The sequence below is a fragment of the Symphalangus syndactylus genome, chromosome 19 (genome assembly GCF_028878055.3).
Source record: "Symphalangus syndactylus isolate Jambi chromosome 19, NHGRI_mSymSyn1-v2.1_pri, whole genome shotgun sequence".
Lineage (NCBI taxonomy): Eukaryota > Metazoa > Chordata > Mammalia > Primates > Hylobatidae > Symphalangus > Symphalangus syndactylus.
In genome coordinates, this window is record NC_072434.2 from 15129462 (window position 1) to 15152530 (window position 23069).

Below are 23069 nucleotides of genomic sequence, written 5' to 3' on the forward strand. Positions count from 1 at the left end.
GTGGAGCCAAGGTTCCTCCTGGCAACAGGGCTGGTGAGTTTGGCAGAGGAAGGAGCCAGGAAGACAGGTGTGCCACCACCAAGGTGAGGCTTCTGAAGCCCTTCCCTTCCCAAACTCGGCTCTCAGCTGAGCATCTCATGACCAGGCCTCCCCTAGGCTTTTGCATCTTGATTTATTGTCTTGATTGGAAAAGGGCAGCACTTTGCCTGTTCTGGTCTTTGCTGGACCCCCTCAGCCATGGTCTCTCACCTGCCTCCAGCACCTCCGGAATCTTTACTAAACAGCCCAATCATGATACTCTTTTTTCCATGTTGAAACTACACTTGTAATATGCAAAGAGAAAATTCAAAGTTATAGATAAGTATAGAGGAGAAAATAACGTAAAAATCACCCATTTCCCCACCACCTAAAAAAGACAGGCTGGGAGTAGCCCCGCCCTCTGGGGACACACTCCCGTAATCCTCAGAGTCTCTACAAAAGGTCCTCCCTTCCTCCTTTGCAAACTTCTTCTCCCTCTTTCTCCTCCCCCGACTGGGGCTTCCCAACGAGCCTATCTGTCTGCTTATTCTCGTAGCTTTTGCTGAGCTCCAGACGGATATCAATGAGTTGACCAGTGACCTGGACCGCTCGGGAATCCCTTACCTGGACTATCGTACCTACGCTATGCGAGTCCTGTTCCCGGGCATTGAGGACCACCCCGTCCTGCGGGAGCTGGAGGTAATGCCTGCCTCCTGGGCCCAGCCACCCAGCAGGGATGCAGGCCTAAGGTATCCTAGGAGATCCAGATGAGACCCAGCAGCACTGAGTAAGGTTAGCAGTGAAGAGGGGTCAGTAGTTTGTAACAGCGTCTCAGCAACAGAGCTATCAGGAAGGTTATGGCCGAGGGGGCACCCAGGCTCCTTGGGATGGTTCCAGGGTAAAGCTCATTGTTTGTCATTTTTTAATTAATGACTGAACTAATTAACTAAGATCCTGCCTCATTCTAAAATGGATTTAAGATGGCTTAAAGAAAGACACAGGATTCTATGAGGTTTGTTTGTTCATTTGTTGGTTTGTTTTACTAAAGATAATAAATCAGGCAGAGGAGATTAAGGGGAGACTAGTAAACTGAAGAAGTTTGAGGGGGCATCTCCTATTCTATCCTTGGGAAAATCAGGCAGCCTCCCCTCTGAGAGCTCCGCCTGGAGCCCAGCCTCCCCAGCCCAGTGCAAGGTCAGAGCACACTGTCGACCTCAGAGCCAGCTGTTCCTACATCATCACGGGTGGGTGGAATGGGGTGGGGGTGGTTATAGGCCTCAAACATAGGGTCCTACAGCTAGTGTCATCGCCGGCAGGCCCTCAGTGGGACCCTCAGGTAGGAGGCCCGATGCCTGTCTTCTGAGGGCGTCGCCTCCACCACGCCCCACCCCAGGTACAAGGAAATGGGCAGCAGCACGTGGAGAAGGCCCTCAAGCTCTTTGCCCAGCTCATCAACAACAAGGTGTTCCTGCTGACCTTCATCCGCACCCTGGAGCTGCAGCGCAGTTTCTCCATGCGCGACCGGGGCAACGTGGCTTCGCTCATCATGACCGGCCTGCAGGGCCGCCTGGAGTACGCCACCGATGTCCTCAAGCAGCTGCTCTCTGACCTCATCGATAAGAACCTGGAGAACAAGAACCACCCCAAGCTGCTACTCCGGAGGTCTGACCCGCAGCAGTGGGTGGAGAGGGTGGCAGGAGTCTGAACGGGGACAGAGCACCTCATTATAGCAGGCCCCACAAGCAGCATGAGGAGGCCCACTCCCCAGAAGGGCACCCACTCAAAGCAGCCTGTGTCCTCACGTCTCTGCAGAGCAGAATCTGACTTTCCCTCAGCCCAGGGAGACTGCAGAGTCTGAAGTCACCCAAGTGTGATGGACGAACTCAGACCTTTGCTCGGATCTCAGCTGGAGGCTCAGCTCTGCCTCCTGCTAACTCTGTGATTTTTGGCCAGTGTTGTAACCTCTCTGTTGTTTAGTTTCCTCCTAGGCAAAATGAGAAAAATAATTCCTATCTCACAGTCTCTTCTTCCCCGTGCCTCTAGAGCTGTGCTGTCCAGCACAGAGGCCCCTAGCCACAGGTAGCTGCTACAAATTAAAATGAAATAGAATGTAAAATCCAGCTCCTCCATCGCCCTAGCACCTAGCTGCATTCTAAGTGCTTGGTCGCCACATTGCAGCTAGTGGCCACCATAGGGGACCGCACAGATAGAGAACATTCCCATTATCGCAGAAGGTTCTATTGCGCAGCACTGAGCTAGGGATTTGGACAGCCGGGAAGGCTGTGCCTTCTGAGCTCCGCTTCCTGGATCTGAATCACAGCATCCACTACACATGCCCACTGCATTTTTCCTGGCAGGGGAGAGGGTTGGAAACCTCAGCATCCCCTGAGCCCACCCTCTCTAGAGGCCGTAGGGAGCCGGGCACAGCTTTGGAGTCCCCTGGGCAGCGGGGGCTGGAGGGCTCCACCTCCATTCACCACCCCTCCTCTTTAGCCTTCCCCTAGCAAGGTCTCAGGCTTCCAGGCCCCACGTGGGGTGAGGAGGGAGGAAGAATGGCTTTGTTTTATGAGTACTGAGCCCCCATCCTGCCAATCTGAGCATTAGAAACTCTCATTAAGAACTGTTGTATTTAAATTAGAGCTAATCTCAAGCACAATGCAGGGAGAGGGTGCTGGGAGGAGCCACGGGAGAAAGCTACAATTTTTTCTGCCATTGTCACTCTCTCCCAGGCCCAGATTGCTGAGCAGCCCTGGCAAATGCCTGGGATTTACTGCAACCAGAGGGTATAATTTGCACCACGTGCAGGGAGTTAAAATACCCCTCCGGCATCCCCTTCACTGAGGGTCTGTCACAGCCGCTTTGTTCCTTCCCAAATCCCCAGATCTGTAGCCCTGGGACGGGAAGGGGAGGGGGGCCAGCCCTTGCATGAGCAAATCCCCTGTTGGCAAAACACTTAAGCACTGCTTTTTACCTGAGGGCTGGGATCCAAGACCCCACAGGACAGCAATAATGACAGCTAATGCATAGTGCTTAGCAGGTGCCAGGCACTTTTCTTAGCACTTTACAAATGTTAGCTCATTCAACCCTGACAACAACCATTGAGGGTGGGTGTTATTATGACTGTCTCCATTTAGAGATGGGAATACTGAAACCAGAGAGGTTAAATGACTTGCCCAAGGTCACACAGCCGATGTATGGCAGAATCAGGATTTGAACCCAAGGAAGTCTAACTGTGAGTGTTTTTGGAGGGGAAGGGACCAGGCACCTTCCAGATAGGCAAAACAGCGTCCTCACACATACAAGAAAGCCCAGAGGGACTGGGAAACTCTCTACTTATCACCTTGAGGCCAGAAGTGAGTTGGGAGAAACAGTTCTTTATAGCCCTGTGGGATAGTGAGGTGCCTTTATCCACAGACCCTGTCTCAGATGCAGCCAAAGTTCAGAGCACCACGGACCGTCAGGGCTGAAAAGGTCAACCTCTCCATTTTCATAGGAAATTGAAGCCCAGAAAGAAGCCACCGCTACCCCCAGGTCACAGTCTAGTTACTGGGCGAGCTGGGCTGGAACCCAGGTGTCCTGACTCCCGCCCTGTGTTCTCCCATGCTCCATTGTTCTCTTGGGAGACCTCGCGGCAAGCCCAGGCCCCACCACGGGGACCCCTCTCTGAGGGACTGCCCCTTACCCTTTCTCCCTTCCCCAGGACAGAGTCTGTGGCTGAAAAGATGCTGACCAATTGGTTCGCCTTCCTCCTGCACAAGTTCCTAAAGGTGAGAAAGGGAGTGAGACGGAGCCTAGTGTCCAGGGCAGGATGGCACTGCTGCTCAGATCCTGGCCAAAGGGCTGCATGGGGACCCCCTCCCTCAGGAGCAGGAACCTGGACTGGGTGTGCTAAAGCCCCTCCTTCCACTGGCCTCGCTCCGAGAGAGGAAAGGGAAAACGTGCAAACCTGAGGAGGCCGTGCCCACACTTCCTGCCCTGCCTGTGCCCATAGGAGTGCGCGGGGGAGCCACTCTTCATGCTATACTGCGCCATCAAGCAGCAGATGGAGAAGGGCCCCATTGACGCCATCACGGGCGAGGCCCGCTACTCCCTGAGCGAGGACAAGCTCATCCGGCAGCAGATCGAGTACAAGACCCTGGTGAGGAAGCCAGAAACTCCGGGCCCGCATGTGTATCTTCTACTTCTGCCCCTTACTCTGCCTTCTGTCCATAAAAGCAGTTTAGGGGGTCAATAAAGAGGATGGGAGCCTGGTCTGGGGTGAGCCCAAAGGACAACTAAGTGTACCAAGAGCAAGGTGGGCAGGCCCGCCCCCCCATCCAAGCACTCTATGCCTCGGTTTATCCTAGATAATATTGGGGGAGAAACAAGTTCACCCATCATTAGTTATTGGGTAATTGGTATTATGAGAAAGATGTATGTTGGTTCCTAACATAGAGGCTTTGGGGAAGTGCATGACTAGTCTCTGATACATTAGAGCCATCTCTAAACACCGAGGGTGCCTCATTCCAGGCCTATAGTCTCCCCTAATCCATCCAGAAGCTAGAAAGTAGAGTCCTGGTGCTTTGAGAAAGAAGAAGTGGACACAATGACTCAGGCTCTCATTTGGCAGATGTTAGGAAGGTGAGGGAAACTGAGTCACAGACCAGAAAAGTACCCTTATTTCCCCTATAAGTAGGGTGAACTTTGGAAAAAGAAGATTCTGAGGTTCTGACCCTGTCCCTCAAACTACTCCTTCAACTCCTGTCCTGCTCACCCTCTGTCCCCTACTTGTAGATCCTGAACTGCGTCAACCCTGACAACGAGAACAGTCCAGAGATCCCAGTGAAGGTGTTAAACTGTGACACCATCACACAGGTCAAGGAGAAGATTCTCGATGCCGTGTATAAGAATGTGCCCTATTCCCAGCGGCCGAGGGCGGTGGACATGGACTTGGGTAGGAAGCCTGGACTCAGAGTGTGAGGGCAGGGGTTGAGGGGTGAAAGAAGGGAAGCTGCCCTGCACACAACCCTGGCAAGGGCATGACTGTGTCCTGGCCAGGTGAGGCCCATGTGTGAAATGCTTCCCGCTTTGGGTACTGCCTGTTCAGATATGGCTGTCTCTGGGGAGGTCCACATGTTTCCTCTGCTACCTGGGCCCATGGAGCCCTAGATGTCTCCAGCCTCTGTTATTGGTACCAGCTTGAGGGGGCCGGGTTGCCAGGTCCCTAGAGAAGGTGCAGTCGGGAGACACTGGCTCACAGCCCTCATCCCTCTCACGCTGTTCCCTGCACCACCCCCTCCACCCAGAGTGGCGCCAAGGCCGGATCGCCCGGGTCGTGCTGCAAGATGAGGACATCACCACCAAGATTGAGGGCGACTGGAAGCGGCTCAACACACTGATGCATTATCAGGTGAGAGGGGGTGTCTCTTCCCCTCTTCAGCTTCCCAGAATGTTCCCTTCCCGCTAAGCCTTGCTCTGAGGCCTCAAAAGTCTAAAAAGGATTTTCCTCTCCCTGCTTTCCTCCTGCTGCTGGGGCATAGAACAGGGATTCTTAGCCATGGCTGCCCGTTGGAATTACTGAGGGAACTGATAAAAAACTTGAGTGACCAGACTCCACCCTCAGAAACAGATTTAACAGATCTGGGGGTAAGGCCTAGGCATTTCTATTCTGTGTACCTCTACGTTTGCAAAAAACAAAACAAAACAAAACAACAACAACAACAAAAATCAAATGCCTATTGCAAAGCCCTCCATATGGACAACTACCTTAAGGTACCTGGCACTTTCTGTCTTTAGCATCTTACTAACACAGCCCACACCTCTGACTTACAGTGGAGCAGGGAATTGGATAGATTTCTTCAGGTCTTACATTCTTCCTCTTAGTAGCTGGTGTCGTTGGGAAAATTACTCAGGCTTTCTTTTCTCTCATGTGTAAAATGGAGCTCCTGGTGAACCCTGCTCTGTACAGCTGTATGGAATAGATTCAAGATAGAAGGTGAGGTGTTTAGCACACAGGCAGACACATTGAATGAGCAGGCAAAAAAAAAAAAAAAAAATCCCAGCAAAAGAACACAAGATCAAGGAGGTATCTACTCCTGCCTCTTCTCCCCTCCCATGGGAACCACTCACAGCTGGGGGTCTCTGTAAGATTAAGCACAGGTAGACAGGTTGGGATTCAGAAAAAATACTAAAATAGAAGCTGGAAATAAGAGACACCAAGGGAAATTAAACCAACCAGAGGAAGCGCCTCAGGCTGCAAGACCCATGGGATCGTCTGATTAATAACATCCTCCCATGTCCCTGTCTCGGAAAGAAAGATCTGCAGAGGGGCTGGCAGGCTGGGCTCTCAGGCACTGAGCTGCCAACCACCAGGCACTGGAGGTGGCAGGAGCCTCCATGGACACAGAGGAAGCTGGGGCACAGGGGTCCCCAAAAATGCTCTTCTCCAGGCTCCATCCCCCTGACTCGCCTGCACCTCCCATCCTGACACCCTGCCTGGACCCCTGCCCAGAGGACATGAGTGTGGTGTAGTGGGAAGAGAAGAGGCTTTAGAAGCTGTATTTAAGCCCTGCTTCCCCACTCATTGGTGGTGTGACTTTAACCTCTGCACCTTGGGCTCCTCATCTGTAAAATGGAGACAACAACCCTGACTTGTGAAAGTGTGAGGTGCCCAGGATTGTACTTACAGGTAAGGAAGCTGTCATCACTCCCTGTTAATTCTGTACACATACACACATGCCCAAACACCACCACTTCATATGGTGCTTAATGTAGAACAATTGTAATGAACCAATTAAAGCTGAAAAAGAAAGTGCAAAAGAAAATAGCATGATGCCCCCAAATCATGAGTTTCTAAAGGGCAGGAGTGGGGTCTTTCTTCTTCGGTCTCTGATACCCTGATGCTTGTTACTGGGCTTTCCAACCTACAGCTTCCAATCAGAAGAAGGGACTATTCTGTTCTTATGGTGCTGATCATACAAAGTGCTTTCAATTCCCTGATGTCATTTATCATTCATGTATGCATTCATTCCTGAAATATTTACTGAGCTTTTACTGAGTGTAAGTCACTTCCCACATGCTAGCCCTGAGTGACAGGGGACAGCAAGGAGTATTCTTCTCTTTGGGAGACTGTGATGATGATGATGCTCATAAGAGCAACACTATTACCAACACTTACTGCGTGCTCACTGGATACCAGGCACCGCCCTCAGCCTTTCTGTGTTTTAACTTCTTTAATTCTCACCACAAACTACATGCAATTATTATCCCCACTGACCACTAAGGCTCAGAGAGGTTAAGTCCTGGAGCGGGCAAGCAGCAGAGTCAAGGTCAGACCCAGCCAGGCATCTTGACCATGGACTTGCACCACCTGTTGGTTAAGACAGAGAAAAATCAAGGACAAGAGAGGTTTAGTGACTAGACCTGCAATTGAGTTGAACTGTGGTCATTTGAGTCACCTTGTGAATCTTTCATTAGGTGACAAGAAACTATAAATGATAATGTAATCTGTTCTCCCTGGGAGTGGAAACTCCTGCCCCTGCTAAGCTTTCCGGGTATCATTTCTGGGCTGTCAGTTGTAAGGAGAATTCCTGAAAGACAGAGGTAGAGACTGCCCCCCTCCCAGTCCTGGTGCTAATGGTACCAATGGCTGACAAGTCCAGGGAGCTACTCTAGCTGGGAAGTAATGGAGCTTTGGCACCTTCCAGGCACAGGACCTTGGAGCTTTATACCGTCAAGTCAATGCACTGCCCTCTTGTTACCCTCTCTGGAGTCAAAGGTCCTTGGAGCCCCTGCAGAAGAAAATCTGCATAATCTTAGTTAACAAAGAGATGTTAAAAAACTTCCCAGGCTTCCGCAGATTTATAGGGAGGGTAAAATTAAACACCACCACTGAAACCTGCTATCAGGGAATCTCGTTAGCACTAATGTTCATTTATAGTTTGACTTCCCCACATTTAATTCTTTTTTGGTGGGAGAGAGGGACTGACAATTTAAGACCCAGAAAGATGGTTTTATGACTGGTGCAGCTATAAATCAAACTTATAAAGTTCATAAAAATTGTTAAAATAAAAAATGGTTTAATAGGAATGTTTTATGGCCCATAACATTATTATAGCTGTTTTATTCCCTCTGCGTTAGGGTTTAATTGGATCGCCACGATTCTAGGGATTCTCTGTTTTTATTGGATGGAGGGTAATCTTAAATCAAAATGGCCCCAAATGTCTTCAGTATGGCTCCTCATTTATCAGCCCTCTCCCTGCAGGCTGGGTGCTGAGCTGGGGCGCCCTCATAGAGGATGGGACAAGACACCATCTTTCTCGCTCAGTCCCCAAGAGTGGCTGCCCTTTTGGTGAAACTATTTGAAGTGATCCAGGCATTATAGGACCCAGGCCGGAAAGAAAGCAGAGCCAAAAGGGAAAATGGGCTTCAGACCAGTGTGACTCGAAATAAAATTCCAAGTTAGAATATATAATGAAGAGAACATGTGCTCTGGAGCCTGACAGACCTGGCTACAAATATTGGCTCTACCATGTATGAATTATGGGACCTTTAAGAGGTTGCTTAGCCTCCCTATGATTCCATTTTTTTTCATCTGTAAAATGGGAATACTTGTGCATAGCTCACCAAGTGGATGGGAGACTGGGTCTAGCCCAGTGCTGTCCAGTAGAAAATTAATGCAAGCCACATGTGCAAGCCACAAGTGTTAATTTAAACTTTTTGTATTAGTCACATTAAAAAGGTAAAAATAGAAAGATCAATTAATGTTACATATTTTATTTAATCTAACTGGTCTAAAATGATTGTCATTTCAATATGTAATCAATTTAAAAATTATCAATAAGATAGTTTATATTTGTATTCATACTGTCATTGAAATCCAGCATGTAATGTATATTTATAGCACATCTCAATTTAGACACAGCTCATCTTAGTTGGGATTAACCACATTTCAAATGCTCAATCCACACACATGGCAAGTAGCTATTATATTGGGTTATGCAGCTCTAACCCAATAAAAGCGCAAAAAACAGCAATAATGGTTGTTTCTGGTATTCCTGTACTCCTTGCTCTCTACCCCACAGCTATCTTATAACCCTCTAGAAATACTTGACTATCTAACTTCCCAAGACACCTACATTCACCTTTGTACTGTACCTTTCATACCCTTCTCAGGTATCAGACAGGTCGGTGGTGGCTCTGGTCCCCAAACAGACCTCCTCCTACAACATCCCTGCCTCTGCCAGCATCTCCCGGACGTCCATCAGCAGATACGGTGAGAACCATAAGGGCAGACTGGGCAGCTCAGAGCAGAGTCTTCTGCAACCTAGCAGGGCCCACTTGCTACCCCTTCTAACAGCAGGCAGCCCTTGCTGCTGCTGGCCCAATCACAGGCTCCTGCCAGTTGGTTTCTGTCCTCCCTAGTCCAGGCATTTCCAGGCAGCCTGCACCCTCAGAGCCGTGGGGGCAGGTGGCACCATGTGCCCTTTCTTTGATATCCCAGCCTGGTAGAGGAGTCAGAGTGGCCCAGAACCAGGAAGGCACCTGGCTGGGGGTTCACATATCCCAGGTTGCCTGGGCCAGTCCAGTTTATGCCTGTTGTCCTGGCTGAATTATTAAGAGTGCCCCTCTTTACTCTCAAAAGTGTCCCAGTTTGATCAATAAATTAGTCCGAGGAGTACTGGGGCCCCCAGGCCCTCTGGGCAATGAGGTTATGGCACCTCCTTGTCCCTCATTTTATTTGCTCTGGTTTCAGGTATGCACTAAGGCCTTGGGCTTCCCAACCAAAGGGCGCCACAGGACTGAACCCCGCAGCATCAAAAAGGGCTCAGGAAATTCCATACCCCAGGCCCTGTGCAAGAAGAGACCCTTAACTCCCAAGAGGAGAATTACAACTTGCAGCTCTTTAGTATCCAGATTTCTATTAAAGCACCGACGAAAATATCCTATTGACATTTTACCTATTAATTATTCATTGCTGGGAGTGTCAGAGTAGAGGGGACTCCCAAATTCCCAAGGGTGTCTCTAATTCACAAAATTTATAAAACCTCTTCTAAAAAAGCCTCCAGGCTCTTCTTTCCTCACGCCAGCCAAGGATCCCTAAAATAACCTACCATATATGAGGTCCCAACGGTCCCCTTTCAGCTGAAATGAGTTTATTCTGAGTGGATGCAGCAGGTGGGCAGGGATTCTGGAAGGATTCTACAAGCAAGGCCGGTGACTCAGTTACTCACAGCCCTCCACCACCCCCTTCTCCTCAGACTCCTCCTTCAGGTACACGGGCAGCCCCGACAGCCTGCGATCCCGGGCCCCAATGATCACCCCAGACCTGGAAAGTGGGGTCAAGGTGTGGCATCTGGTGAAGAACCATGACCACGGTGACCAGAAGGAGGGTGACCGGGGCAGCAAGATGGTGTCCGAGATCTACCTGACCCGGCTACTGGCCACCAAGGTAACTCCCGCTCTGCCCAGACCAGGGAGTGCTCGTTAAAGGAGCACGTCCTGCCCCTCCACAACACAGAAAGGATGTCTGGAGTGTGTCCTTCAAGAGGACCCATTCAGACGGTCCAGGTACAGCCAGACCTGGTGTCTCATGCCTATAATCCCAGCACTTTGGGAGGCCAAGGCAAAAGGATGGCTTGAGCCCAAGAGTATGGGACCAGCCTGGGCAACATATCAAGACCCCATCTCCACTAACAAAAAAAAAAAAAAAAAAAAGAGGAAAAAATTGAAAAAAAGAAAAAGAGAGAGAGAGTCCAGTTCCCTGGGCAGGGCTTCCAAAGAATCAGGCCACTGCTGTTCTCTACCCTTTGGCAAAAATAGCAAATGTATCTCTGCTTTCTGCGTACTTCTTGAGACTACTGTTTCGCTTTAGAGGAGTAACTGTCTCCCTCTGGACCCCTTAAGCTTTAGGAAGGCAGTGGGGTTTCTTGCTGATATTAGTTGGATAGATATGCTGGCCTTTCTATCCCCTTTCTGGCCACAATGGGAGGGAAAGCACAGAGGCCTGGCCCTGCCAGTAATCCAATGGGAGGCTTCCTCTTCCCATCCCATCCCACCCCAGCTACCCCCAAATGTTGATGCAAGCGAGGCTGCATCTTTTAGCCTTCCTAGCAGGTAACAAAATAAGCCTGTAAGTATGACAATCAGCTAACCAATGTTTTCCAGGCGGGGCTAGATTTCAAATACTCTCCCCAATGGACCCTCCAACAATGGCGCTGAAGTTTTAATACAGTGGCATCCAACTTACAGCTCTCAGACTTGCTCCCAGAGTGGCCCAGAAATATTCCACCAGACCCCATGTCTCCATTTTAGCTTTGCCTAATATGCTCAGCATAACAACAAGAGACCAACAAAGAGATAACAGAAAAGGCTAGAGGTTTCTGCTGACCCTCAGAGGTGTGCCATGAGCCTGTAAACTGTGGGAGCCAGGCCCAGTCTTATTCCTGCCTCAGAGACCCTCCAAAGCCCTGTGGATCAGCACTCTGTCTGTGGGGGGTGGGGTTCTTGAGTCTAGACCCTTCACCCACATTCCACATTCCAGATACCACTTGTTTCAGGCCACTAATATCCTAAGCCTCTTCATACCTTCCTAACAGACTCTCCTGGTCCTGCTGTGCTCTTGCCAGGAAGCACCCAGTCCTCCAGCTTGTTCATCGGACACTGTTTCCAGACTGGCTTGAAGCCTGTGCCCCCTCATTCACCCATGGGAAGCCTGGACTCAGGGCACTCCCTGTCTTCCTATCAAAGACCCTGAGCCTACACCCTATGTGGAATGTGAAATGTGGCTGCAGGTTGGAGGAGAGATTCTTCCCCAGGATTCACAGCCCACCCAGTTTCTCCCACCTCCCCAGCTAACCAACAGTACCCTCCCCCACCCGCAGTACTGCCTGCACAGCCTCCTGTCCCAGACAAATTTCCAAGGCAGGATGGGTCCCAGGCACCATCTGGTATGCCTGTCTGCTACCTGCCATCACCCCCCTCCATCTCACTCTCCCCCACCCCTCCTCCAGGGCACCCTGCAGAAGTTCGTGGACGACTTGTTTGAGACCTTGTTCAGCACTGTGCACCGGGGCAGCGCTCTCCCGCTGGCCATCAAGTACATGTTTGATTTCCTAGATGAGCAGGCAGACAGGCACAGCATCCATGACACAGATGTGCGGCACACCTGGAAAAGCAACTGGTAAACCCTAGGGGAGCTCAGCAGGAGGTGCAGCCTGGAGAGGCCTGGAGCTAAAACGGATGAGGACCAGGAGATGGGAGGGTTGGAGGGTAGCCTATTCTCGGCTGGGGCTGGGTGATCCGAAGCTCCTGGAACAAATAGTGCACATATGCTCTGCAGAGCCCACACGGTCCCCAGCTGCCTGTGCCAAGTGGGGCCTGCCTGGCTTGAGGCCCAGCAATATGATGCACCCTTGAGTTCTGCCCTTCCAGGTTGTGAGCAGTCCCCCAAGAAGAGCCTCCTCCCCTGGCTCTGAGATCTCTGGTTCTCAGGAGAAGGGAGCTGGGGGAACCTATGCAAAGAGCTGCATTTGAAGCCTGCGGCAGAGCTTCACAGCCAGGCATCGTGGGGCATTCTGAGTGGGGCAGTTCTAAGGCACTTCCTGAGATGGGGAATCCCTGAATTAAACTGAGACCCCCGGTGAAGTTGGTCAGCACTGGAGAGGGAGTTCACACCTGCTATAGACTTGAGCCCACTGACAGGGAGGATTTCATTGCAAACTTGATCTCTTAAGGCCAAGTGATTATCCTGGCGCCATAGCTTTCAAGAAGCAGCAGGCAGAATGCCCTGCAGGCATGACTCCCTCCCCTAAAGTCACCTCTGCAACCAGACCAGCAGTGGGAGAAGCCCTCAGGCCCCTGGTATGAGACTTTATCCTCATGGGTTTTGAACCTGGACCACAGATCAAGCTAAGGACTGGCTTTCAGGTCAGACAGGACCCGGCCAAGAGCTGGCACCAAAAGGCTTCCTTTGGGAAAGAGCACAGAGAGGGGAGAGGGGAGGTCCAGGCATTTGGGTTGGGCAGGCAGCCCATGCAGCTGTCTGGAGTCAGCGGTCTCCTCAGAAAACAGAGCTGACACAGATGGGCCCAGGCTGTTATTTGGGAATCAAAAGTCCTAGCAACCAACAAAACACTTTGGAAAAAGCCAACCCCAGCCCCATCTCTTCCTTCCTCCTCCCGGGTCTTGTGGTCACTGAGCCTTCCTCAGTCTGCAGCTTTGATCACAGTGGAGTGAAACGGACAGGCTAGGGTGGCCCTGGGGTTAAGAGCCCACAGTCCGCTTTGCCAGGACAGGCCTTCCATCTGCATTCCCTGGACAGCACATGCCTGTCTCCTTTGCTTTGGAGCATCCCCAGCCCAGTGCTGGGAGAGGGCAATTCAGGGGAAATCAAGAGAAAGTCCAGGGTTATCCGCATCTCTGTGCCTTCTGTGTGCTGGCCAGACCGGAGTAATAGAAACGCACTACCCTGGCATCGTGGCGTGGAGAGAGTTTCCTTATCCAGACCTCAATAGCAAATGTCCAGGGAAAGATTACCAGAAACTACCCAAGGCTGCCAGAAGAAGGGGAGGGCAGAAGAGATGAGTCAGCTGTCAGCTGCAGCAGCTTCTCCCGGGCTTAAGGAAAGTGAGGGATCCTGTTGTGTTTTGGAGGATAGGCAGAAATCATCGTGGAAGGGCTTGAGGCTAGGTAAAGCAGATCTTCCCCAAGACCTGGCACTACTGAGACATTTGGGAAAGTTTGGGGCCCATGAGAGTCAGGAGAAGATGAAGACGGCGAGAGAAGAAGAAGCTGGGGAGCTGGGAACATCGTCTCAGGCTGGAGGACAAGCCTGCGACAGGGCCGGGTCCACAGAGGAGTCAAAAGAGTTACAGCCCAGAAGGCAGCTGGAAGAGAAGGCAAAGCTGGAAAAGGAAGTAAAAACAGCAGCCGTTCTGATTTTGAAGGAGAGTAAATGGGCTTATCTGCTTTATGGTCTAAGGAGCAGAGAAAACTCATTCTCCTCTGGTTATAAATTCCCGAGTTGCAGAAGGAAGTCTCCTAACTACTGATCGGTTCCTCTTGGGGTGGGAAAGTCTCTGAGCTACAGTGAGTCATTCCCAGGATGCCAACAATGGCCTCCACTTCTCCCTCTGCCCCTGTCCAGATACAAGAACGCCCTGGGGAGAGTCGTGAAAGAACTTCCCCCAGGGGAGCCCATTCCTCGGCCCAGCCAGGCCAGGCCAGGCCAGCCCTGGGAAGTAGCTTGGGCAGCCGGGCTGGGCGGGAAGCGCAGGTGGCGCCCTTTGTGCCCGCTCTGAGGCTGAGCCTGGGGCTGCTGGCTGCCTTCTTCCGGACAATGGCCGTGGGCACTGTGAAGGGACTCCAGGAGCCTGGTGGCTTTGTTTGAAGCCCTGAGAAAATGTGCTGTCCTCTGTACTTGGGCTTGCCTAGGGGCACAGAGGCCTTTAGAAGAGTGTCCCAGAAGGGAACAGAACACACCCAGGCCCACCCCTCAGATGTTAGAGAGCAGGGTCGGTGCCCCCATTAGGGTACAATGTGCCTCTCCTTCCATTTCTCCCAGGTCAGTAACAGCTTAGGCTAAATTAACCCCGGCTGGAGCCATTTTCTTCCATTTTACTCCTTTGCCCCTTCAGGTGGATGATTTCACCTTTGAGGGGGAAGAATATCAGTGGGCAGCAGAAGGGGCATGGCCCGCATGCATTCTCAAGTCTGCTCTGCCTTTCCCCACAGCCTCCCTCTGCGCTTCTGGGTGAACGTGATCAAGAACCCCCAGTTTGTGTTTGACATCCACAAGGGCAGCATCACGGACGCCTGCCTCTCTGTGGTGGCCCAGACCTTCATGGACTCTTGTTCAACGTCAGAGCACCGGCTGGGCAAGGACTCCCCCTCCAACAAGCTGCTCTATGCCAAGGACATCCCCAGCTACAAGAGCTGGGTGGAGAGGTCAGTAGCACCCTCAAGACAGGCCCATACCCCTGTCTCCCTGCCCATTCCCCACTCTGTATTCATCACTGACCGAGGACTCAGACGACAGTGTCTGTCATCTCTTCAGGACCTCCCACTCCCCTCCCTGCCCATGCCCCCTGCTGCGGGAGAAAGGGTGGCTTTGTGCCCATGGAAGTCAGATGATTATCATCCTAATTACCATTCATTGAGCGTGTGCTAAGCACTCAGCATTCTGATAAAGATTTTGTGTGTATCATCTCATTAAAATGTCCAGCAGAGTTGTGAAGACCAGTATTATTATTATCCCCATTTTACTGATGAGGAAACTGAGGTACAGAGAGGGTAAATAACTTGCCCTGCATCACACTAGCAGGTAGCAGAGCTGGGATTTGAACACAAAAAGCCTGGTCAGAGTCTGGGCTTTTAACCACTCTGTTGGGCACCGCAGCCACGAGCTCTCAGCTAGATGGAATCTACTGAAGAAACTCTGGCCTTCGGCCTCAACCTCAGCATGAAGCAACAGGCCAGAGGAAGCCACATCAGAAGAGAAATAGGGAGGCAAGAGCAACTGGGGACATCAGTGCCCTCGAAGGACCCGGGCCCGGGGTAGCTATAGGTAAATGTTTGCGGAGGCCTCCATCAAGGCACCTATCCTGTCTCTGGCAGATACTACGCAGACATCGCCAAGCTCCCAGCCATCAGTGACCAGGACATGAATGCCTACCTCGCCGAGCAGTCCCGCCTGCATGCCGTGGAGTTCAACATGCTGAGTGCCCTCAATGAGATCTACTCCTACGTCAGCAAGTATAGTGAGGAGGTGAGACAGGGCCCCAGCGGGGACAGAAACCAACAGGCAAGGAGCAGGAAGCCTGACTCAGTCCCTAAATAACAATAGATGGCAATTTAGAAAACACATTCAGAGAGTCAGAAGCCCATGAGCTCAAAAATTATCATTCCTTTATGAGGCAACTCAACTCCTGATTCACTGAAGGCTTTATACGCTCCATTGTCTTTCACTCATTGTTAACACAATAAATAACACTTTTAATCATTTGTTTTCCAGTTCAAAGTATTGTATAATTAATTTCATTCTCTCTTAATGAATCAAACTATTCTTTGCACTCGGGCAGATCCTGTCAGTTACATTTCAGATAGACAGGTGGACCCTAATACGAATAGGGGTTGAATAGGACAGCTTTGGAAAACTCACAAAGCTTCTTTAGCATTGAACCTGAAAGTAGTAGTAGTAGTAGTAGTAGTAGTAGTAGTAGTAGTAGCAATAATTAACACTTGCATAGCACTTCCTATGCCAGATAATGTTTTAAACACCATACATACATACATATATATAGGTGTGTGTGCATGTATTCATTCAGTTAATCATTTAAATTATTTAAGGTTATGTGCATGAAGGCAGAATGGAAAGGTAGACAGAGGGCAAAGAGGGAAGGACTCCGGAAAACGATGTCTTCTATTCTGAGTCCTGAAGTCTTCCTGCCTTTGTTTTTGCTCCTCAGCTCATCGGGGCCCTGGAGCAGGATGAGCAGGCGCGGCGGCAGCGGCTGGCTTATAAGGTGGAGCAGCTCATTAATGCCATGTCCATTGAGAGCTGAGAGGAGGCGCCTCGCATTCCTGGGAAGAGGGACCTGTCCAAGCTGCCACACTGGGAGTCTCAGATGGAAGGACAAGTGATGGGGATCAGGCCCCAGAGCTTGCTGTCCCCTGAGACCCCATCCTGGGGAGAGGGGAGGGCCCCTCTCCCTACGCCAGCCAAGTTTCGTCATAGCCAGTTCCAGCTGGGAGAGACAGTGCGCGTCATCCATCCTCAGTGAGAACACCAGAGAACCCGGGGCCAGGAGAAGGTGGTTCTTCAAGCCGAGAGGCACGAGCTGGGACAGTTCTGCCTCTGTGACTGCTGCTTTGCATGAAAATTCATTTGATGTATATTGGGGAAATAATGAGAACTTTATTTAATTTTTTTTAAGAAAAAGGGAAAAAAAAACCAGAAATAAAACAAAAAGCTGCCCTGTTAATCCCGTCCAACTTTTGTTTAATTCTGATTTCTGTCTCCCTTCCTTCTTTTCCCCCATTCCTCCTTCTTTATATAATGCCTATTTCCAAATGCCAGAGAAAGCAAAGAGATGCTGAGAGACATTGGAGAGAAAATGACTGTCTCCTTTTCCTCGAAATTAAAAAAAAAAAAAAAAAAAACAGAGGAAGAAGAGGAGAAGAAGAATGAGCACAAGTATGCACCAAACACTTCGCGAAAACAGAGGCCAGTAAAACCTGGAATTATCCCGGCAGCTAGAAGAGCGTGGAACTTCCAGAACTTTGCACAAATTGCAAAGCCATCAAGAGCTCATCCTGGCTGACTGGAAACTGAGCTTTACCTACCACACACCTGTATATTCTCATCTTTTGAGAGGAGATGCGTACCTAGATAGTACCAATGCTTTTTGCTACTGTTTTTTGTTTTGTTTTATTTAATCCTAAACCTCAAGAAATGAGGAGCTGGTCTTTGATATGTTTCCTTTCAATTTCCCTAAAGTTACTATGAGAAGTGGGGTGAGGTGGGCCTCTCCCAGACCAGACACCTGGCAGCCTTGCCTCATATCAATCCCTGTCATAAACCAGGCCTGGAGGTGTGTAGGCCAGGCCTCCATGAGGTTCCATTTGGAAGTTGATTTGGAGACATGGGTGTTTGACTTTGGAGTTCACTCCAGTCATCCAGTGGTTCCTGGCAATTAAAAAGAAAACAAAAATCAAACACTGTTTACAGCAAGCAATACTTGAAGAGCATTGGTTACAGAAGCTGCAGTATTTATTATTATGCTTTCTTTCTTTCATTCTCTTGTGCCTGGAGAGGGGAGACAACCCTTCGCTCATATATGGAAGTTCCTGACCATCAGGGCCTACAGCACTTCCTCAGTAGAGATGGCTGTGGCATGCCTACATTACTACCTTCTGCCTCTCTTTCTGCCTCTCACAGACTTGTGGGTGTGAAGGACAAGTGGATGACTTCTCACTGGACTTTCCTTCTCTGTCTCTTCTGATGACGCCTAAAACTATGGATGACCAATTCTCCTGAGTGTAGTTTCCAAACAAAGAGACCAAAGCTCCATGTCCAGGTCCAGAGGCCTCCTAGAAGCCATGGGAGTCATCGAGAGGAAAGGCGCTCTGTTGGTGTCAGGACCTTGGTGGCCAGGATAGCCATCAGAGTGTCCAGGCCTCCCACATTAGCTTGGATCTGAGCAGCCAGCTCCAACTTCTCCGCAAGCAGCATTGGAGTCGGAGGGTAGGAGGACAAGTGGAAGCAAAGGGGTGGGACTGGGGAAGACAAAGAGGAACAAGCTGCCCTTCCTCACTTTTCAAAGGGTTGGGAATTCCAGGCTATGATGCTGGGAAGCTAGACCAGCTCCTCCAAGAGAGACTGGACCAGGGTCATTTTCTCTGTTATTAACTCTGGGCTCCAGCTTCTCTGTGCCCTGCTTTACCTCCAGGTGGTTCCAATTTCCAAAGGCCCTGCTGACCACATGTGATTCCCAGGAGAGGGCTGGGGGAAGACAGCGCAGAAGGCTGGCTTCCATCCTTGGCGTGTAGCTTTGGATCGCTGTCTAACTACACAGCAGACATTGCCTGGTCTCCCCAGCTCTAGTTTCTTGCCTGAATGCAGCTGACAATGGGAAGAGAAAAGCATTCAGCAAAATACTCAGGAAACTTGCTGTTTTCATTATAATTCACAACCAGCCATGCCAAGGCCACTTTCTTTTGAAAATCCACTTCTGTTAAAGTTTCTCGGGCCCTATTAATAGCCTGAAGGAAATACTAATGACTGGCCTTCCACACTAAGCCAAAGTGTTTGCTCTTCATAGCACCCAAAGCTTATCAGCGCAGAGCCCATAATTTATGGAGATAAAAGGAAAGGAGATACAGGCAAGAAGAGTGTGAGCAGGAGACTTTACGCTACCCGTAAAAAAGTCCAGCCCCCCCCCCCATCTAACTTCTGAGCTCTGTTTGGGTGAAGATTTTCTGGCCGCACAGCTGCTCAGACTGGCATCCAGGCTTTGCTCCACCAAGAAGTTAAAGGCAGTCAGACATCTCAGCAGCATCTGTACCAGCCCTTAACTCAATGCATCTACCTGGCATCTCCCAGCAGTTGCTTTTGGAGATGATTCACTGTCCCTGGGGCATTTCCTTGAAGGTTTGTGGATAGCGTGGAGAATGATGGGGCAATGGCCAATTGGAGGGTGGAGAGTGAAGAGCCAGAGCTTGTTGTGAGTGGTCTGACCACATTTCTCAGGATTCCATGAGAGAGTTGGGGAACTTGGGCTGACAAAGGAAGTAGCCTGGGGCATCCTTAAGGAAGGAATTAAGAAAAGGGAAAAAGCTGGACTCAAGCCATGCCACAAGGGTGAAAGGTTATAAGGCCCTGCCCCCTTTCCAGCTGCCCACCTGTTCCTCCTCCACACCTCTTGGCTTTGGGCCACCAAGAACCAATGAAGTCCACACCCTTTGGAATGAGAAAAAGAGGGAGTTCTTTGGCCTCTCTTCTCCCTGTTATCCAATTTGAGGATATTTTGACCTTGGATAAGGATGAAGTGTTAAAGCCACAGCTCCTCTCCACAAGAAGCCATTCATCTTGCGGGAGGCGAGAGGGAAGTCTCTCTCCAAAGTCTATCCAGCTTTGCTTTGTTTCATTGATCTGCACAAGAGACAATGCTCTGGAAAAGGAAGAGGACCCCAGAAGGGTGCTTGGCAAGACAGAGGATGCTAATGGGCAACAGAGAGCACTCCCTCCAGCTGGCCCCTGCTGCTGCCTCCCGTCCTCTGCATGGGGTCAGGTGCTTCTGTGCTTGCCGTCCTACCTCTCTCCACAGCACGGCTCTCAAAACCATTTTGATCCCCCATTGGCAGAGGGTTCCCCTCTTTACAGAGTTCGGTCATTAAAAGCATGGATCAGCTGTTAATCTCATTGGAGGAGGGAACTGTTTCCTGCATTCATTCATCCGGGAACCTTCTTGAGTAGCCACTGTCTGCCAGCCACTGCTCTAGAGATGGGAAAACAGCGTGGAACAAAACCAAGGTCTTTCTTCCAGCGAATTTATATCCTTCAGGAAGCTGGTTCCTGCCACCAACTTAGCAGGCAACAGTTCTCCTCCCCTAGTGGCACAGGGTACCAGTTTTGTAGGAAAAGGGGTCCAGCAAAGGAAGAAAGCAGATCAACCAAGCTGCCTTACCTTATTCTGGGGCCATTCCCCCAGCGATGAGAGCTGCTCTTGTTTCTACTGCCACCATCTCTTCTGGCGGCACTTCACCTGCTGCTTGAGCTCCTGACCTTCCTTCAATTCTACCAAATGAGGACAGGAAATAGCAGTCAAGACCCCTAGCCCTGCTGAGCATGAAACAGAAGCAATGGATGGGTGTGCTGGATGAAGAATGGCCTGGGCAGAACAAATAGGGAGCATTTGAAAGCCTCTGGCTGATAAATCTCCAGGTGCATCCCGGTTGCCACACCTGCCCCCATTAACCTGCTGCTGGTAAATACCGAGCCAGCAGCTGCTCCAGGAGAGGCCGTTTTTTTCCTAGCCACACTGTGTCTTGCATGAGACTCCTGGGGCCTGGGCACAGAGAGAAAAGAATTGAGACTCAGGAGGCTCAGTGGGTGAGAAAATGCAAAGTGGCTTCATAGACACGGGGCTGTGGGAGCAGATCGACGGGGAACTTGGGAGATGAACTTCAGGGCCTTCCAACATCTTGTCTCAGGAACATGCTTTGAGAAAAATGGTAGCATCCTTTCCATAACTCAGTCTGTCTTCCCTAGTTTCCCTGAAGTGTGACGTTTTAGTATCTGGAGCTCAGTGATCCCCATGAATGAGGGATAAAGTTTCACTCTTGGTATTTTCTAACTAGTACTAGGGAAAGTCCTGAGACATGATCACAGCCACTGCTTCGCAGACAGGGCCTCCACCCAATAAGCAAACTGGAGATTCCTCAGCCTCTCGTGGACGTCCACATCTCGTTCTTCTCACCGCAGAGGAGCTCTTCCTTCAGCCTGAGCTGTCTTCTTTCTGCTGCAGTGCAGCCTTCTCCCTCCTACCCTGGCCTCAAGGAAGGTGGGAAACATCTTCTGCATTTCAAAGTCCTTACTTTGACTTATTTGGCCTTCATCTTGGCATGGAAGGTGGCAGGCAGAATGGAAATGGTCCCCCCAAACAGAACAGATGTTCTTGCGTGTGTAAGGGCAGAAGGGACAAGCTCTCTGTCCCATGAGACTAGGGGCCGGAGCCCACCTGCCTTTCCTCACAACTTTTCCTGCTCAAACCCACTCCTCTTGACACACTGGAATCTGTATTATATACATTTTTAAGAAAATACAATGATGGTTGTCTGGTTTTGTTGTTTTTACAGGTGTTGTGGAATAAAAACTGTAAGAAAATTAAGTATTTAAAATGTTCCAATAAAGTGGGGTTTTTTTGTTATTCTAATATATTATTGTGTACCTATTGTAAATATGAAACACTCCTATTTTGCAAGCTGAGGACACAATTTGTACTATTGTTATATATAAATAAAGTTTACTGAATTAAAAAAACCTTAAATCTTTAAATAAACCTGGTTGTTCAGCAGCATATATGCAGAATAATATTTTACGGGCATATTTAAGAACGGTACTCATGGAAAGATGAGCTAAGTTGTTTTGAGGGAGTTTTAGAATTCTCTCTGGAGCCAGAGCTTATTAATGTACCAGTCATCATCATCAACATGACACACACACACACACACACACACACACACACACACAAACACAGGATGCCCTGGCTTATACCAGCAGGTGAACACTGCCCCCTAGTCCCAAGACCTCAGAATACAACTTTCCTCCAACTGGAGGCAGCTAGCGCACTCCATGAGTTAGGACCCCTTCCCAGGAGTGAAGGGAGGTCTCAGAAGAATGAGATCCTCCTCTGCCTCCATGCTTAATACATGTTCTTCATGTGTTCGTACATTCATGTATACAAAGTGCATTCATGTGTTTGTACAAAACATGTATTAAGCACGGCCTGGCACTGTGGTAAGTGCTGGGGGATAACATAATAAATGAGAAAGACATGATCCTTGTCCTGGTCAACCTTTTAATGTAGTGAAAAACATAAGCGGCCGGGCGCGGTGGCTCACACCTGTAATCCCAGCACTTTGGGAGGCCAAGGCGGGTGGATCACGAGGTCAGGAGATCGAGACCACGGTGAAACCCCCTCTCTAATAAAAATAGAAAAAATTAGCCGGGCGTGGTGGCGGCCGCCTGTAGTCCCAGCTACTCCAGAGGCTGAGGCAGGAGAATGGCGTGAACCCGGGAGGCGGAGCTTGCTGTGAGCCAAGATCGCGCCACTGCACTCCAGCCTGGGCGACAGAGCAAGACTCCATCTCAAGAAAAAAAAAAAAAGAAAAGAAAAGAAAAGAAAAGCATAAGCATGCTTAAAAAGGAATGTTTCACCATGCATTGAGAAGGGGTTTTATGGTTGCTTTGTTTTTGGTCATTTTCATTTAAAGGACTAAAGGTAAATAAAGGGAAAGATGCCAGCTAGTGTGTGCTTTTAGATCCGGTGCAGGTAAGACAAGAAGGCGGGCCCTGCCTAGGGGAGAGCAGTAGCTGGGCAGACAAAGTCCAGAGGCAGCAGAAACGTCACAATTCCGCAGTAAGGCTGAGAGGTAGGGAATTGATCTTAGGACTCCTAATCCTTAGGGGTCCCTTAACCCTAGGAGGTCATGCCTCCTCTCCTCCTCTGTACTTTCATCTTTCTGTTTTACATTCTGGTGTTCCAAAGTGTGTGGGAATATTAGATTGTAAATATTATTGTAAATATTAATCACATCTAAAAAATACCTTCATAGAAACATCTAGACTGATATTTGATCAAAAAACTGGGCACCGTAGTCTAGCCAAGTTGATACATAAAATTAATCATCACAGGGAGGAAAAGACCAGTCAATCCGTTCATCAGACGCTGAAACTAAATGAAGTGCCTGTGATCCTTAAATCTATTCACTTTGATGATTTATTGTCTGGTTTCTTTTACCCTTAGTCTCTGAGTAGAAGATGCTTTTGAAAGATCCTAACCTTTACTGGG

The 23069-nt window shown here is 49.7% G+C and overlaps 2 protein-coding genes across 2 annotated transcripts in view; one reads left to right on the forward strand and one right to left on the reverse strand.

Annotated features, from left to right (window-relative positions):
* Positions 1-16979, forward strand: part of PLXNA2 (plexin A2) — a 216805-nt gene extending 199826 nt beyond the window's left edge. Inside the window, exons 21-32 of the mRNA XM_055233595.1 lie at positions 575-717; positions 1412-1680; positions 3719-3785; positions 4010-4156; positions 4792-4951; positions 5304-5407; positions 9172-9271; positions 10257-10447; positions 12009-12178; positions 14731-14943; positions 15613-15763; positions 16464-16979. Coding sequence (XP_055089570.1) covers positions 575-717; positions 1412-1680; positions 3719-3785; positions 4010-4156; positions 4792-4951; positions 5304-5407; positions 9172-9271; positions 10257-10447; positions 12009-12178; positions 14731-14943; positions 15613-15763; positions 16464-16559 — 1811 coding nt within the window. The 3' untranslated portion in view covers positions 16560-16979. The remainder of the gene's footprint in view (positions 1-574; positions 718-1411; positions 1681-3718; positions 3786-4009; positions 4157-4791; positions 4952-5303; positions 5408-9171; positions 9272-10256; positions 10448-12008; positions 12179-14730; positions 14944-15612; positions 15764-16463) is intronic.
* Positions 16980-18434: 1455 nt separating this feature from the next.
* The window catches only part of LOC129458815 (basic proline-rich protein-like), a 61597-nt gene continuing 56962 nt past the window's right edge, over positions 18435-23069 (reverse strand). Inside the window, exon 3 of the mRNA XM_055235094.2 lies at positions 18435-18619. The gene's annotated coding sequence lies outside the window, so the exon portion shown is untranslated. The remainder of the gene's footprint in view (positions 18620-23069) is intronic.